At 41.4% G+C, this 19,270-nt stretch overlaps 1 protein-coding gene across 1 annotated transcript in view; it reads right to left on the reverse strand.

Annotated features, from left to right (window-relative positions):
* PIK3AP1 (phosphoinositide-3-kinase adaptor protein 1) overlaps positions 1 to 19,270 on the reverse strand; it is a gene marked incomplete at both ends in the record, with an annotated part of 38,621 nt that overhangs the window by 18,398 nt on the left and 953 nt on the right. The window contains 2 exons of the mRNA XM_079535897.1: positions 2,399 to 2,547; positions 15,172 to 15,588. Coding sequence (XP_079392023.1) covers positions 2,399 to 2,547; positions 15,172 to 15,588 — 566 coding nt within the window. The remainder of the gene's footprint in view (positions 1 to 2,398; positions 2,548 to 15,171; positions 15,589 to 19,270) is intronic.

Below are 19,270 nucleotides of genomic sequence, written 5' to 3' on the forward strand. Positions count from 1 at the left end.
GACATTAAATAACTCCAATATTTTATTACATTTCAAATCTTTAATTGTGGCTTGAGACATGTCTAACATCTACTTATGTGAATTATGAAAGTAAATTTCTGGAACAGGTTCTCAGTTCTGGAAACCAGAAGATCTCCTGGGTCACACCCTGCAGCTTTTAACACCATCAATGTAATATTGTTCAGTTCTCATTCAGGCAGGATTTTATAGATCAAAGACCTGCCTTGTAGGCATTTACATGGCTTACTCCACTGGATATTATAATAACTAATCTGAAAAAAACCTGAAAAGACTTTCTTGCCCCAAACTTATGCTAAAAATAATAAACCTTGCCTAGGCCAATGCAAGCAGCCCACAGCAACATACAACAAGTGATCCAATGATCCAAGACAGAGGTGAATCTTCTTTCACAACTCTATCTTCCAATGAGTTCTAGAGTTCATTCCTACCCACTTCTTGCCAGTTAAGGAATTTATCCTTAAAACACTGAGAAGCTGTGCTATGGGAGTTGTATCTTTCTTAATATCCTTGTAAAGGTTCTTTATTAACATCACAGAATGATATAATAGTTTGGATTGGAAGGGACCTTAAAGATCTTCAATCCCCTTGCCATGGACAGAGACAGCTCCCACTAGATTAGGTTACCTAAAGTCCCATCCAGCTTGGCCCCAAACACATCCACGGACAGGGCATATCTGTCACTACTACTGCCACCAGCCACCTAGTGCTGGTAGACTCAGGCACCAGCACTGGAGAAGTTCATCTAATAAGGAAAGATACCAGGATATTCAGCCAAGCTTTGGACACATATAAAGTGAATGTGCTAACAGATGCCCAAAGGGAAACAGCAACATTCCCATGTACAAGAATGAACATTCCCATGTTCATGCCCATGAACAAGCAAATAGAGTTAATGCAATAAATAAATAAGTAAATAATCCACATAGCTACAGTTTTCTCTGTGTTAATTCATCAATTCTGTAAAAGCTTAAATCAATCCAGCAGCTTAGCAGTTTGATGACTTCCCAAAACATCCTGTTATCAAGCTGCACACACCAAAGAGGGAACTCAAAACATTTAGGCAAGGACACTTCCTAAAACGTCTGATCCTTTATGTCAGTTCTCCCTCTGCCCTGACAGAATGCTACTTTCCCCAGGCTGAGAGTAGATTATGTCTATAATCTAAGGCACATTCAGAAACTATCAAAATAATCCAGCACTAAACATCTGTGACTCATTGTTAGAGGCTCAGATATGCTACAAATCCAGCATGCTGCAAGGTACGCACGCACACTGCACAATAAATCCATTCACCTGTCTATAGGAATTACAGTTTTGTGCTTATAGTGCTCAGCCCCTGTCAAGGGAGAAGGGAAGCTCTATTTGTCAACTGAAAGCTTGTTATTCCTCCTTCCCCATCATATGGTGGCATACAGTTTACTTCTGGTCTTATCTCAGGGTATAGCATTCAAAATTTTTTACTAAGACATGACACAGGCTGTTGCTACCAAATTTGAGATGTCATTCCTTTAGAAGTTTCCCTGAAAGCATGAAGGTCAGATTCTAAGTAAAAGCAGAGGTTCCCTAAATTCATGCTTTAATTGGTGCTTTAAGAAAAAACACTAAGATCCAGATGTTTTGCCAACTCACGGGACAAGGGAAAAACATTGAGTTTAGTTTCAGTGCACTGAAGCATGAGTCTGCCCCTGGTAGGGGGATAGAGGAGGAAGCAATGTAAAGCAGCAGTAACACTGCTGTGAAGCTTTGCTAAATTGTTAGCTGAAGTTTCCTCTGACAACCAGTCCCTCCTACACTCTTACCCCACATCACAAAGCCATGCAATGGAAGCCCAGCCACAGTGACTGAAAAGTACACCGCAGAGGAGGTGAAGCCATTTGTGCCTTACCCCACTCTCCGGGTCCATGGTATTAGTGTTTTCCATCTGAAAGGACCTCAGAGTAAAAAAAGCTGTTTTTCAAATAGGAAGCTAAGCTCCAAGCTCTTTGGAGTCATTTGCAGGACAAGCACCAGAACTTCCATGATAGATTGCATCCAGGTGCTGGAGTTAATTGGCTCACCACCTTACTCCACTTGTCTGCACTAAATCTCACCAGAATGGAAGATGAAGAGTTAAGAGTGTGAACTTGCTTCATAAGACAGAGGACATGCAGCCACATCAGTGAGACTATCCATCAGTAAGTGACACTGCACATTACCAAGCTATTCCTGGCCTAGGAAACCAAGCTTATAAAGCAGAGACACTGAGGGAGCCTGAGAAGACAGGGAACAAAAAATGAATTAGGGACTACATCCCAGGTTGTAAAACTCTGTACTGTGGAGAACATAACACGTTGCACTAGCATACAAGAACATAGCCCAGGAAATGGCCATACGGTACCCCACAGCGTATGTGATCAGGCTGCACCACCAGATGCTCCCCAACGTTCTTGGATGATTCTTGCTCTTCATTCATGGCAAGTTGGCAGGAGTAAACTGAGTTTTTCTCGTCTTCTGTTTCTGTATCAGTTACAGAGTCGCAGCCTGAGTCTAAAATAAAGCATAGAGAGTCCCATTAAATTATTTCAATTTTCTGAAATTCATGGATATACACACATCAGCCCTGAGAAGCAAGCACAGAAGTGGGGGAGAACTTGATACACTTTTCAAAGCAAAATTTAGAAAAGGGGATCTAGTTTAAGAAAGAGAAACTACAGTTTCCTCATTTGTTCCCCTAAGGGGACAGCTGGGGAAAATTCAAAAAGACAAAAAAGTGCTGAAGTAGCACTGCAAAGGCTTATGAAGAAAAAAAACAAAAAACAAAAAACAAAACCAACAAAAAAAAAAACACTCCCTCATGAGATGGACAGTTTCTTTCTCACGTTAGATAGGAAAACCAGTACGTCAGTATGTCATATAAGAAAGATCAGCAAATGGACTCATCTGACTCCTGCCACTCTCTGAGTGCATTGTAGAATGGGCAAAAGCCTTTGAAGTCCTACTCTCCCGAAGTCAATGAAGGAAACCTACTTTTATTTCATATCAGCAGTATCCTTAGTTATCTGGATCCTACTTGCTCCAACTCCAGAACACACTACTGTGTCTATAAGCAAAACATAAGGCAGTAGTCTGAAAGGATCCTGATCCTCAAGCAAGAGGGTGAATACAAGAGTGAATCTGAAACACCAAAAACATCCTTTTTGCGTAAGAATCACAGTACTCTGCCCAAACTGAGCCAAGAGAAGTAAATATCTGTAACCCTACAATCTGCACATACAAAGCAATGTTCTCACTCCGGCCTCCCAGAAACAGCACATATTTATACTGATGGATGGGCAAACATATTGATAACACAAGAAAGAAAAAAAAAAAAGTAGCAAGAGAAGCAGGAATTAAAATAGCTGAGAATTCTCACATCCCTGCCAGGAAATACTTTTCCCAGCTACAGAAGGGAAATACAAAGTCTGTATCTACTTATTAAAAAGATTTTTAAAACCTAATTTTTAATCTCTTGATTGACACTTTTTGTAATTTCTACATTTGAATAGGACTCTATGAATTCATGCAGATGCAATTGTGCTTTCAGGAGACCAGCTTTAAACCATGCAAGTGTAGCAAATTATTCAGCTGAAGGTTTTGTCACAAAGAACAGTACACAACTTCATGCTTGTGAGTGCTTCACATGGCAAGTACTCACGTGAGTACAACCACACTATTGCTTTAATGTTTTCTGTAAAAAGAGAAGAGGTGAAACTCTACAGCTCTAAAGTTCAAGTAAGGTATCACTACAAATATCAGTATTTCTTAAACCTAGAACAGTATGTGTAGATAAGGCAGACATTTTAAAACTGCATCAAAACAGATTTTTAGATTTGGCCACAAAGAAACTGCTGGGACAAGGCTAGACACTAAAGGTCTTTTGGATTTTTCAGACTGCAGTACTAAGCATTGCAGAAAATTACAGACTGAGGTTATAAATCCCTTAACTCAGTATTATAATGGATACTGTCTGAAGTCATCAGCCAGACCCCACTTTTGGGAATCTTTGTTCTGGGGAAAGGTGGACTGCTCCAATCAGAGAATGCTGGGCAGCCCAGTGACATAGAAGGAAATCAAAGAAGTAGTCCCACATCCTTCCTTTACACGATAGCTATCACATCAGATGTTTGGCATATGCAGAGCAAGACAGCACGCCCTTTTGGAGTAGAGGCAACTGTTACTAGAACTAAGTCTCTAATCTCTTGGTTTTTTCCAATATGACTAAATCAAAAAGACTAAATTCATCACAGATAACAGAACCAGCAATAACCAAATCATAGCTAAACATTAATATTCGTCAACCAAAAGTGCAAGCTGACACTTGCTGAGATCCTGACCCTACGCATAATTCCCCACACCTTAACATGGAGCCAATAGAATGGTAACCTGTACCTCACTTGCCCAACGTATGGTCAATTTCAGAAGAAATAAAACCTACAGCTGTAGATCTCAGCTGTATCTACAGTAAGCAGGGATAAGGGAGGAGCAAGGAGAGAACAAGTCTCCAGGCCTCTTTGCTGTAATGACATTATTTAATACTGGTGAGAAATTAGCAGAGAAAGGACAACTGCAGGAGTCTGCGCTTGAGCTTTTAAGAAGTTCTGGCATTGCTGGATTTCACCTCGCGCTTCCGCATTTCTGTAACAGAATTGAGTGCCTGGAGGTCATATGTAAGAACAGGGCTGTTAGGTAATATGGGAAGAAACACTGTTAATCAGTAACTGCATTAACAGCTGATGGAACAAGCACTGCAGTTTCTGGTATTAACTATTCATCTGTTTCTTCATTTAGAAAATTCTGAAATTGTGAATTATAAACTTTCCCTATAAGTATCAGAGTGATGCTATTGTTGTCTTGCACACTGCACATTCACACAATTCTGTGAACATGCAAGCATCAGGATATCATCCTATTACATTCACAAGTATCCACGCTCTAAAGCGACGCATTGTTAATCAGACTTTCCACTTAATAGGATACTTGACTGATGATAATCAACAGGCTGACTGAAGACCAAGATTGAGGATACTCCAATCAGCGGATTGATTCAGCAGTGATATCTTTGTCACAGTAGCAAGGCTCGACAGGCCATCACTGAGGAGATCAGAGGCGTTAGAAAGTTATAAGATTACCTGAATCGAGCTCCTCCATGAACAGCTGCCATAGGTCAATAGCTCATGGTTACTGACAGTTCTGCCTTCACTGGAAGCCCTTTCTATTCCCCTTTAAATGAAAGCTACTTCAGGCCACGCCTGACAGTCGCTGAAACACTCATGAGAACAGCAGGGGAGGAGATGCGGTCCAAGAAACCCAACCACATTTCCCTTCGAAGAGCGTGCCCCCCGGCAGGAAGCGGCAGCACAGCACTGCACACCCCACACAGGCCCCTCTGTCCTGCATTGCTCTGCACGCAGGCTGCTGCCCTGCTGGGCCACCAACACTCCAACACTCTCACCCAGGAAAACCCCGGGAAATGCGGGTATGGCCACATGCTTCATCTCAGGCCATTTAGCAGCTCTTAGAGACCAACACGAATCAGCCAGTTATTTTGATATTTGCTGAAGGCAGCACGCAGCTCGCTCTGTCATCCATTTCCTCCTGGCGAAGCTGTGAGTGTCTGCATGGAGCTGACATCTGTGGTTTCTCAGAAGTCAGCTGTGACACTGCAGGACACGTGAACACTTGGCTGGAGTCAGCAATCTGCTCCCTGTGAGCACTCTGTCATCCAGATACATCGCAAGCTGAGCAACAACTTGTCCCTACAGCTTCTGTGTGAGCAGACTGCCCCTCGTCAGCATCTGCAAATACTTCCCATCTCACCCATCCACCAGCTCACCAGCAGAGCCGAGGAGTTTTCATGAGATCTTAGGCTTTCACCTCCCAACACTCAGAGCAAAACAAAAGCTCCTGCTATCAGCCAAGACTTGCAGCTGGCCAAATTCCTCTTCCAAATAGGAACAAGCACATTAGGGCTACCCAAGCAATTCCAGCAGCATTTGCAAGAAGCTTGCTGCTTAAATCTACATGTAGAACACCTAAAGCCAGATTCTCTGTTCTACAAAGAAAGCAGTCACATTTTATTTGTAATCATAGTTCTGAATCTCCATTAAGAAAACAAGCTGTGTTTTATCAGGCCAAGATTTGCTTGAGCAAGTGTGTGCATATCACTTGGGGAAGTTGTTTTCTTACTAAGGACACAACATCTCAGCAGGTCAGGACTGGCGCTTCAGCAAACTGTGAGAAGCCAGAAGGTATGGCTGTGTTTACCTTTATGACTTACTGAGACAACACACATCTTTAATACTCAAAAAAGACACATTACTCCATAATTTCTCTATAAAGCATACTTCATCCTGTCTTGAAGAATGAGTTTTCTTTTATATTACTATAGATCTATGAACATGCAGCTGAACAGAGAAAAATGTCTGAGTGCAAGAGGCTTTTGTGACCTTCATTAATTTATAAACCAAGTGAATCAATCTATTCACTTTTCCTGTCTCAATATTCCTAAATGTTGCTCGCAGGTTATTTTTTAATTTAATCTTTGAAATGAAAAATTGAAAAATGAAAAACTAAAAGTTGTTCACAATGTCAAGGACAACTCCACATCACTCATGTAAATGCCAGAAAGTAAGAACAAGAAAATGGCCAGCAAATACCATACCCCACACCTGGGTTGCAGGAACAGGAAATCTGGCATGAAGACCTGGAAACAGTGAGGTTAAGAAAGTAAAGCCTCAAAAGCCAGAAAAGTGGAGAGGACACAGAAAAGAAAATAAGAAGAATAATGACAGTCTAGAAAAAAGTAATAAAATGAAAACCCCAAGCAGGCAGAGAATCAGTACAGAACAGAAAGACAACCTGTGGTATAAAAGGAACCTTTCTCCAGTTTAGGGGAAAATGGAAGCAGTAACTTCCAGTCAGCTGTTTCTGCTAAGCTCTGCTTTTAATTGTTCACCAGCATACAGCACCAATTAGAAAATTGTGGGTTTACATTATGGTCCCAACCTTGATTCTATTGTACTGTAGACATAAAGTTGATTACTTCTCTTTCCAAATGCCAGAATCAAATCCCATGTCCAGATGGAGAAAGTCAGAAGGTTTCCTGGCACTTAGTGATATCTCAGACAGCTGAGACTGACAAAGCACTGTCAGCAGCAAAGCAAATGTGACCAGACTGATGCACACAACCAATCACATATCATCAGGGGCATTCCCTGATATGCAAAAACACAGCTAAGAGCCCGTTATAGGAATTCTTTTCCATCAGCAAAAGATGGAATTAGGAACTGCATCAACATGTCGCTGGAATTCTTCTCTTGGATCCAGTGCCTCAGAAGGAACAGTTGGGAAACTGCCTACGACTTCATTTGCCCTAGCAACACTTCTCAGCCTTCTCTGCCTTGACTGCAGATGACAACAGCAAGTAGCTCAGGATTGGTTTGCAGCCTCCTCTTCTTCAGTTGCTCAGGAAAGTACTTCTCTGTAACTGCAGGTTGTACCAAGAACACGTTCACAAAGATCTAAGAACAGGGGAGATTCACAGAAACTTAACAGTTTCCCCAGGATGACAAGATAGCACTCAGTAATCCCATCATATCATAAATAGCAGATTGCAATTCAGGATTGTGTGCAAAACACTGTTTTAGTTTTACAAACTTAGAGCGCTGTTCATTCATTAGCAGCCTTGAGCTGAAAGTGGGACCTTGAAAGTGAAGGACTGGATGGATCTGAGATCACAGGAATTCCTAGAGATGCAATGTGCAAGGAATGCATACAGCCTGAAACCAGCAAGTTTCCCAGTAACAGAAAGACACTTTCCCAGCAGAGACCCCTCAAATTTTTTTTTGTAATTTTTTTTTTTTTTTTTTTTTGAGTCAGTGTGTGAAGTTCTGCTATTAGAAATCCTCAGGTGACCTTTTACAGTTGTGGAAAAGAAGTGTCATCTTCTATTGCCTAATAAAGCATGAGTAAAAAACTTCCCTTACAGCAGTGTCATTTGTCCAGAAAACATTGCTTTGGCTCAAATGTATGTCTTGCTTCAGACAGTAATCATGGCTTAGCAAGTATGTTAAGATGAAAAAATAACTTCTGCACTTGTCTGGAGGACAGATGTTCACAAAAGTAAAAGCTACAGAAGTTTTAAAATACAATTGCACTCATTACGCCCTCCTCCCAACTCTTGCTTCCCTTTCTTGTCTTTATTTCCACCAGAAATTGCAGCCCACACAACAAAGCCAGCAGAAAGGAATGTATTTGGCTGTGTCAGCAAGATGCAAGCCAAGGATCTTTGCCTGAGCATTTGAGAAGTGGGAGTTCAGACTGAGCAGCCAGCCCCTGACCTTCAGGATGTGAAAGAACTTCTATACATCTCGCTCCTGAATACTGCAAAGACAGTAACCGTCAGCTCTGCGACCGATGGAACCTCTCCCTGAGATGCTGAAGACCCACTGGTATCCTTCAGTCATTTTTTAAAAATACTTCCAAAGTTTTCTGTGGTGATGCTGGATCCACCAGAACCTTGCAAAATGCAAACCTAGAAGCTATACAACTCTCCAAATGCACAACAGAGGTCTTTGAGACAACCTGAAGTCTGCCCCACACATCTCTTCAAACCCGATCGGTTCAGTATCTCTTTCTGACCACAAACATTTGCAAAGTTTTTGCAGAAACTACTTCAGCTGTCTCAACTTGGAAGAGACCATCAGCGATAGGGCTGGGCTTTTATTTTAAGCATGTTTTAAAGCCTTGCAGTTCACACTGAGGATATTTAAAATTAACCTTAGCCATCACCTTGAGGCAACCCACAGGGAGATTAAAAATACAGAGAAACATGGTTAGCATTTGCAATGTGCATGGAGTCTATTATAGCCTGATGCTTCCTAACCACACCAGTTTCTGTACTTGAAAAGTTCTGCACTATCATTTCATTGCTTCAGTCCAGAAAGCTGATATGCACCTATGTAAATCAGCCCTGTTTGAATCTCCTACCATTGTAGAAGACAAGCTGAGAAGCACTGCTGTTAATGTATATAAGCCAGGAGTTTATGAAGCACCTTTGATACAAACAACACTCCCATCTTTTAATTGGGAAGGCTGTTTCAACTACTTGGCCCTCTTTGCCACAAACGGGTAAGAACATTGATGCATTTCTCTCAACATCTCTTGAGGGCTTATTTAAAATTTCTAGTTGCTTTAAACCACTCTCTGAAATACGTGCTTCCAACATCAGTCATTTATTGCTACACCAACAGCTGCAAAGAAGGGCATGTGAATTTATGTTCTCTCAACCTTAACTCCTGTGCATCGATATCACAGTTTCCTTTCCTTGGCAGGCTGAGAACCAGTTGGGCAGCCCAGCTCCCATAAGAGCGAAGCAGACCCTCACTGCATTCAGAGGACTGACTAATGCAGCACCTGTTCCTCTTCAAAGAGCAGGGTCAAGGAAGCATATCCTCTATTTCAAAACAATTCAGCAGAGAAAAACACAGCTTTAAAAATGCACTTAATATTTCCCCTTCAAAGAGGGGGAAAAAAAGGATCAAGGAATGGAGGAAAGACTGCAATAAAACAGGTAATATTGTTACCTTTGGTATACAAGGCCACTCCAGAAGGCCAGCAGAAATAAATGTTAAAGGTAATCCCCTGTGAGAAAACAGCTCTTTCTGGCAGCTTTGTATCTAGGATTAGTCCTTTAAGAGGGTGGCAAAACTTCCCCATGAACTATTTGGTGATGTCAAGTCTCTTCCTACCAGAATCCCCTTTCACATCCAGCTTTCCTAGGAACAAGGCTCAATGGCCAAGCCTTATGAAATAAGTCAAGCAGCACTGGGAGCAGCTGTTACAGCTGCTGGGTTTAGCTCTGCCCCCACATGCAACAGCAAGCTCGGTGAACACTGGAAATCTCAGTACGCCATTTCTTGTAGGCGTCTGTCCCCATACAGAGCAGAATGAACCTGTAGAGAGGAAGGGAGGTTGCAATTCCCAGTTTATAGCACCCTTTGCCCACTGTCTTACCTGCAAGTCTCTGTGTGAGGCTGACAGAGGGGTCCTGAGAGAAGTACTGACATCCAGAAGCAGACACAGCTTAACAGCTGCTACTGTCAGAAGGAGGTATCAGCTCCACAGTACAACAGAGAGCACCTACTATTCAGTAATTGCTGTATGAGGTATCTCAGGATCACCACTGTCCTTGTGCTAGTGTGCAGCTGTTACTGGCAGTGGCTTTTGTGGTTTCTAATGAAAAGTTGCCTTTAAAAGCATTCAACGTGAATTAATATTTTTAAAGGGGGAAGAGGTAGGAAAGAAGGGAAAGTGTACAAATTTATCCTCAAAAGCTACGGATGTTGTGATATTCGCTTTGTCATTCCTGCAGATAGTTAAAGCAAGAGGGTAACGAATCAGATAACACTGGATTTCATTGTGCTTGCTGTGAAATAGATACAGGCTATCAGAGATGTACTCTCCAGCCTGTAGAAGAGAAGAGTCAGGAGGTATCTTATCAGTGTGCACCTGATGAAAGGGAATGAAAGAAGAATAAGACTCTTCCCAGTACTGTCCAGAGAAGATTCAAAGTCTTCTTCTGCAGAGATATTCAAAACCTGACTGCACATGGTCCTGGGCAACATGATTTATCTGGCTATATTTGAACAGAGAGGTTGGCCTGTACAGTCTCAAAAGGTCCCTTCCAACATCAATATTCCATGCTATGTTCCCAACTTTCATTCATGCTTTTTCACCAGAGCAAGAAGAAAACCAGGAAGTTAATTCAATTCCTTGTCATGTACAGGAGAGAGAATGATAATAGCTTGTGTGGTTTCTGTTACACCATTTCCCTCCCAGCAGATAAATTAAGCCATTTATAGTGTTTCTTCTTTCCACAAGTCCTTTGGCAGGCAAATAGTTTCTGTGAGTTAGGTTTTTCACAGTCATGACAAAAGAACAAAACCATCACAGCCAAAAAGGCTTCTGCTACAACAACCACAAGTTGAAAATATCACAGGCATCTCTACCCCATGATTCTGACTGACACAGATGAAATTCCAACCGTGAGACTGGTTTTTTTTTTTTGCATCTCCTTCCAGGTATGTCACACGGTTCCTAACAGTCACTTCTGATCCTTTTGTTTTGCAAGAAGTTTGCTAGCACTGATATTTCTTTCTCATCCACCTCATTGCATGAGTACTATGTTCAGTCAAGGCTGCACTTGTCTGTCAACAGCCTGACTTCTAACTGCTGTTTTGTCTGGTCATCACCTTAACAATTTCAGGCAGCTGTTGGCTTCCCTGGCATTTTACCTGCAAGAGTTTGCTCTCATACAAAAGTTCAAGGCCACTGACTAATTAGCAAACATTTTGGAAACAGACTTGTAAAGCCAGGCATTTGGGGGGGGGAAAAAAAAAAAAAAAAAGGTAGGGGCTGGAATGAACTGGATAAATCTTAACAACACAAAGCAGATGTAAGTTGTGTTATGCCACCATGGGAGGAAGAGGAAGATCAGTGGCTCCAACAGCAAGCTTCCAGCTGGACACAATGGCTTAAGCCTTAAGTAGTAGGCTGGTCATCACACCCAGTTTGGGATTACATCCCGTCAGAACCAAGCTGACTTGTACAGCGCCATCCAAAGCATTTTCACGTCCTCAGCACAGTTTGTACACAGCCCGAGAAACACAAACAGAACCGCTTGCAAACAGAAACCTTCTTGGCCTCCGTAGTTTGCCTCAATTGAGAAATTAGAGTAAAAACTGCCCTTCCTACCAAGCAGCAAACATCAGTGTCAACACACTGTTTGTTCTCAACAAGGCCAGACGAACACTTCCTCATTTCTGGCGTTCTACTAAACTAATAAAAATTAAAATAGCTTTCAGTGTGTGATGTCTGCAGGTGTCATGTTCCCATGATGCCCTAAACAAACCACAGTATAACAGCTGCACTGCAGGCAACAAAATAACCTAAAAAGGGCCAATATAGGGATTCTAGAGAGGTATTTGTTCCCACTGAGTCCTGTGCTCCTCTCATTCAGGGTAGAGCTGCTAAGAAACTGAACTCAGCCTATGGAAATAAATATTTCCAGAGGTAGACACCCAGATAAATTGTTTCAAACATGGTCATAAACTTTCCTTGCTAAGTGCTGTAGGAGTAGAGAGATACTTTTCTTGGGAAAAATACACAGTCTGCTGCAGAAAATGGACTGAACTGAGGCATCCTGACTTCCAAGGCCTTGTCTAAAAACTTAAAAGTGAAATAGTGGAAGCAGAGCACATGTTGCGTTTCTCTATGGGAGAGAGAGCTGTTACACTCTTACTTCAAGCCTCTCATGTCTGCATTAGCTACAGACAAACTAGAAGGAAGACACTGATTTATTTTTAGTACCAAGAAGAAAGTTTTTGCAGTTTCACCCCAAAAGGCAACACCTGGTGTTGTCTTTTCTCCAGAGGATATATTTGCATTTGAGGCTATTCACAAAAGCTTTGTTTGTAGAATCACAGGGTGTGAAACCTCATCCCTGTGGCAGAACGAGATATGTTCATCCAAGTGCTTCAGCCACAAATCCAGCCCATCTGAAGTAGATTCTTCCTTTATAGGAGTCAGTGACAGGAGGCTGTTTGTCTTGGTAACCACTCTAATGTGCATAATCAAACTGTTGGACATCACCCAACTGGTATGCAGTAGGCAGCTTGCTTCAGGTAGGGCTTCTGTACCAGCAAGTCCAGAAATTCTGACTTTTCACGTACCAAACTACTTGGAAAATGCTGCAGAAGACTCCATAGCAAATATCATCTCATCTTTTTCATGGTCAAATATTTTCCAGATATACTAAAGCTAGTATAAGGTCTATGTATGCTCCTTCCTTTTTTTCATACAGAGAAAATAACCTGCATTATTTTTGTTACTTAGGAACAACTACAGAAATCCAAAGCATAATCTCTCTCTAAAAACACAATTTACATGTAACTAAAGCACATGCTAACTTTCAACAGAGGTCACACCTCTGGAGAAGAAGTCTTCCAGCTAAAGGAATGGAAGAGGCTGGTGAGAGCTGGCTCTGGGAAGAGATTTCAGTCAGTATCCCTTCACACTTTCACTCCAACAGTTCTCTGTTAACAGCTATTCCGTAGTAATTACAAGTTAACTAACATACATAATCCAGAGAGATATTGCTTATATTTACCTAAGTGTGAAAGGCACATATGAAAAGTAAATTAAAACATACAGACCAGACACTAAATGTATTAAGAGTATAAAAATTCAGCCACTGTTTTCTGTCTTCGTTCAGGCCACAGAAAGGAGCCTGCCTACATTAGGTCTAGGTTATCTATCAGAAAACCAGCACAGTTCAGGGTTATTTGAAAGAGGGATACAGACTGGTACTAGGAAACATCTGTTGTGACCTATTCACCTGAGAACGTCATCTTCACACAACCTCTAAGCCAAGTTTTTTCAGGGGACTCGTTCTGGCAAAGACCATGACTGTCAACATTTATTTTTACTGCAACAAGTTTGTCATCATAACTATTCCTCTTGTTATTTTAGCATAATGCCTCTTTTCGGAATATCCAAACAGCCTCTGAAGATCAAGCAGAAATCATAATCATGGCACAGACATCTCCCATCCAATCTGCAGCTTCTGAAACCTCCCAAGTGCCAAAATGAGATCAGATGACCACAGTAAGAGATCTGCTGGAGGTGAAAATATAATAGCAGGCAAAGAAAATACAGAAAGGCAAAGAGACAGCAGCAACATTTTGAAGGATCACTGCAGTTAGAGCTGCAGGAATGAGAGTCTGCTCACACTTTGGAGCCTCAGCGGTACAGCATTAGCTCTCCAGCAATACAACTGGTCCCAGGGCACCTAATTCTGTAAGGTGAAAGATCAAGGAGACACACAGCAGCAGATGTATCAGAAGACATCATTTTTTTGATTCATGCCACTAAATACAGATAAATCCTAATCCAAGATGCAGTCATGGAATTCCAATCCTGTTAAGGATGACAGGAACACTCATTGTGGCAGTGTCATAAAAACATCTGTATGGGAACTGCTGAGTCGCGGCCTGAACCTCTGATTAATCACCTGAGGCGAGCCATGAGTCAGCCAGAGGAGCACAGGTGAAGACAATTCACCTGTGCTGCCGGAAGGGGTGGAGCCAGGCTCCACCCCTCCTAGACCTATTTAAGAGCTGGCTACCAGAGGGGAAGGATCTCTTCTGGAGATCCCCTCTCCTGGTGTCTTCTGGTGAGCTCAGCCGAAGGGTAAGCTCTTCCGCTTATTCTCTTTGTGATCATTGTCTACCTTGCTTGTTTCTCTCGATTATATTGCGATTACAACATCTTGATATCTGTCAATTAAACAACTATATTGCAATTATAGCATCTTGATTATACAACATCCTAACCAATACTGGACTCCCTGGAGCTCTCCACTTTCATTTCTACAGATACTGTGAGAAAGGAATACCAAAAACTACTCCAGAGTTTAGGAAAGTTCAGATTTGACTAGAACTCCATCCCTAGTCTCCATCTGTAAACATTTCTCTGCTAGCAATGCTTCTCTGTGTATTATGAGGTGATCATTTTCAGAGTATTTGGAGAACACTCTGATATTTGAATTGCACTGATAGCTTTAAAAACCACCCAACTACTTTGTGACATTCCATAATGGGTAACAACAAACTCATCTTCTGCCAGAATGGTTTGCCCTCTGACTTCAACCTGATTGCTAGAGAATTCACATTAAGTAACATTGTTTTGACTCTGGTGTAACAGAAGGTCTGAAGAAAAAGATAATTTTCTCTTGATTGGGATCAATAAACTCCAGGGTACAATATTTACAGGCAGAAATTTAAAGATGCTAAGTTTGTAATTTTCCATTTGCATTCAAAATTAAAAACACAATCCACAAGTTCAGACATTCTCTGTGAATCACAGGTGATCTTTCCTGAATTAGGAACCAATTGACCAGGCACAGGAAGAGCAGCTTGCAGAACTGTCTAGTTTACAATGGTTGTCCAATTTACTTTAGTTTTTGGTTTCAGAAAAACATGTTACAAGCGTTAAAATAAGGATGAACAATACCACAAATATCCTGCCTCCAGTTGCTGATCACAAAGCCCACCTCCACAATCACAACCTTACCTTCTGAAATAGCCTTCCTGACAGCTTCTAGGTAAGCATCGGGCTCATCATCATATGAGAGTTCTTGCCACTGATACCAGTCCTTGAAAAAGGTCAAATAGTCATCACAATCTGTAACACCACAGAACAGCTTGACTACTTTCTGTGGGGGCCATAAAGCTTCCTGAAGGCTTTGCAGGACAGGAGGGAAATAAAAGCTCTGCACCAGCTCAGCAGATAGCAAAATAACGATGCTCCGACTTCTGCTGAAAATGTCCAGCTCTTGGTTAGAGATGGCAGACTCTCCTTCCAGCTGGTAGCTCTGAATCTGATGCTTTCGGATGTGCCGAGTAGAGAGGAAGAGGTTCTGGAGGTACTGACACCACTCAGCAGCGTCACTCGCATACAGAATCAGCACATCATATCCCCCATGGGTTCCTGTAGAAGTGCAAGATCATAGCGGGGAAGAGGATTAAACACACAGCAAGAATGGACCCACAGTTTTACAGCAAAACGATCAACAGAACTGTCACCCTGCGATTCATCTGAGTATCTCTAAAGCACTTTAAATGCATGATAGTGATATCCAAAGTAAGCGATGCTAAGGGTGCTTGAATTCCTTCGGAATTGACTCCACTGTAATTTAAGTCATTTTTTTCGTTTTCAAAAACCTTCTCTAGCGAAGGGAATTTCTCCTGTAGTTTCAAGTGAAACAAGCCGCATGAGGAAATTTTCAGACTTAAAGCACGCCAATAGGGAAAAGAAAAGAAAAAAGTAATAGCATGAAAATGAGATATCACCTGAGGGTGAGAATCAGAATCATTTCAGGCAAACAGGAGGTTTTGCGACACAACCGTAGACCATCACATACTCAAGTGGAGCATACACTCAGCACAGCACACCAAAGATAAGACAGGCCTTCATTTAAATGAGATCTCAGTGCTCACAGGAAGTCATGACAGCTTCCATGGTTTTAGACACTTTTGCTGTCATTGCAGCAGAAAGCAAACGGTCTGCAAAGTATGTGTGCAACCAAAGGGTACAGCAGCACCAGGGCATGCAGCACAGTCCTACCATCCAGGTTTCAGAGGCTTTGTAAGCTTGCATTGGAGCCCCAAAACTGTCATGAAAAGGTTTCCTGACCTGTTTGGCATGAAAAAACCCCACCTCCTCAGAAGGAAGGAACTAGTACAATAAGTGGTGGCTATAACACAGCCTGAAATAAGCTCACAGTTGGCTTATTCAGCATCTCTCTAGAGACATCTCCTAACGACTCCTCGCATTTCTGTATTCTGGACTAAAGGCACTTCTCAATCTGCTTCCAGTTTGCTGTGAAGGTCACATGCAGACTGAAGGCTGCTTTATCTATAGCTTTATCTATAAATCCCCCCAAAATGCTGATGTCAAAGTTTAATTCTTCCATTCTTCTAAGAAGAAATATACTCAAATTTGCATATTATGGCTTTGACCCCATTGCAAATTTCAATGCTGAATATTTCAAATGTTACGAGCAAACTATCTTCTAATTGCAGTTTAACTTAAAATCACCAGCATTTCTAACCTACCTCCATTCAGAAGCAAGCAAACAAAGGCAGATTTTGCTAATTAAAGTAGAAGGCAATGTTTAAAATTCAGCATGCCAAGAAGAGCATCTGCAAAGAGTGAGCTTACTAAAATTGAAGACTGCACTTTTGCAGTCATCTTATTAAAATTAAATCAAAATTGAACATCCTCCAAAGTGGATCCAGTAAAATAATAATTAAAAAGAAAAAAGAAAAAAGCTTTCACGCCAGCAAGAACCCAGCACATGGGGGTGGGTGCAGTTGGGAAGCCATTAATTGTAAATACTGATCACTGGGGCACAGTGAGAAGCCTTCCTTCCCTATAAGAAACAGCAAATATGCAAGCTTGACAGACCCTCTGCAAGCTCCCAAGATGGCATTTATATCCCAGGAAATCACCACCCAGAGCAAAGTGCAACATAGGAACAAACTTCACCAAGGAAGTTTAGGAAAAGCATGGATCCTCTAGCTGGCACGCTGCTCCTCTCAACAGAGCTGTGCCAGCTCTTCCCAAGCTCTTTTGCCTCCATCCTGTACCCTTTTTGCACATGCTTCAGATAAACTACCAGTGGCCTTTAAAAGGAGAAGAGTAAAATGAAATTACTGACTCCATGCTAAGAGCTAAGGCAATTTTCCAGTTCATAAGCAAAAACAGTGGAAGTGAGTCCCAAAGAGCTAGCTCACTAAGCTTAAGTCAGCAGATGGGAAAACCTAGATGTGTTTTCAATTACAACACCCCTTTCTTTCTAAGTAAGTAAGTAAGTAAATAAATAACAGATGATAAGACTCACTTTCCCAGATTATGGTATTTTCATCTGATTAAATACCTTCCTTCGCAGCACCAACTACTGCTAGTCCTCAGGGGAAAGTGCAATGCAGGAAATACAGAACGTATTTATAGAGGAGTTCTTCATACATCATTTACAAAAAGAACCTGCAGAGCACACTTCAAAGCACAATGTAAATCCTTCCTATTGTACATACAAGGAAACCCTAGGTGAACACCAAGCATGTCTTTCAATCCTGACCTCATATGCTTTGGTAGTTCTTTCAACAGCCTGATTTTGCAAAAATAAACATAAGGAAGCCTTCAGTTCAAGTAAGAAAGTTATGAACAGGATGGGCATTAGCAAGACAAGGAAAGATTTGTGTCAGTCAACTGTTCCAGAAATCTTTCACGCAAAGTGCAATCTTGTTTGAATATCAGCAATATCTTGTTCATGCATTCCTAAGTTTAGAGTAGGAAAATGATTTTTGCTTAGCAAATGTCACCTATATTAACAATAATACTGCAGGGCATGCTTGATTATTTATTTCATAGAAAATCATCCAAGTATAATTCTGCTGCAGTTTGCAATGACAAAATATAACCTCTGCACTCCTTTCCAGCTGTAACTCCCTCTTCGATGCTTAGCTGTATATTTCATTACAACAGTAATGATATAAAGCTGATGAGGTTATGATCTATCACTCTAGAATTACCTAAGATCTCTAAGTGAGGCTGAAGTCCCACAAACTGAGTGGCATAGACAAAGAACAAGATAAAAAGCCTTCCCTGCTTCTTGAACCACACATGAAATAAAAAGGGATAAATTCTATCAGTCAGAATCTAAGACAGCCAGTGGCAAGAGAATAAAAGCGTCCTAAAGGATAGACTGTATCATGGCTTTTCACGGCCTCTCTTTGAGAATGAATCCTCTTCGGATCATGGTCAGGAGTAGGGAGGTGACAATCTCTTAAGTTTGGAACAAACATGAAATAGCAGTTCACGGCAGCACTGGAAGATTCTGATTAGCACTGAAATGGCTAAAGCTTACTGCAGGAAGTCAGCGGATCAGAGCTGGGTAAGATCACATCTGCCCACTTACTACTTCACACTTCTGAATCTGATAGGCTCAATCAACCACTGCTTCACTTCACAAGCCAAAATGTTTAACCATTTTGATTCACAGACCGTAAATAGTTTTCCGTTGCACTTGTCTGCCTCCTAAAGCAAATTTAAGATCTAACAGTACACAGCTTTTTTGTACCCCCCTTCTACGTAGTCCATGCCTTCTCAGGGTCCATAGACCAACCACAGACTATAAAAAACTTAGACAAATCTTTTCCACTGTCTTAAAAGACAGAATGTTGTGTCAAGTAAGTTGATTTTCATCTGCTAGATCAAGTCTGCCTCAAATTCTGACAAAATGAAGAAGCGCTACGTAGTCTCTTATCTACATTATCATCAATTTGCTTTGGCATATATGTGTATAGAAGATAAAAGAAAACAGCAGCAGCCAATTCCTTGATACAGGAGGATGCATTTCCTATGAAAAAAATCCCTATGATATCAATTAAACTCCACCTGAGATGCCTTAAAAATCAAATTCTTAAATGAGAGATCTTCCAAGGGATGTTAGAAGCTGCTGGTGTGCCACAGAAAGAAGTAACTTTCATATCTGGTGTCTACAATGTGTGTATTTAAGTCATGTATGAGGAAATGCATTCTTCGCCTAGCTGGAATGCATGACAAAGCAACAGTGATCACATGCAATAATTATTAACAGGCTATCGAC

This window comes from Tetrao urogallus, assembly GCF_951394365.1.
Source record: "Tetrao urogallus genome assembly, chromosome: 5".
Taxonomy (NCBI): Eukaryota; Metazoa; Chordata; class Aves; order Galliformes; family Phasianidae; genus Tetrao; species Tetrao urogallus.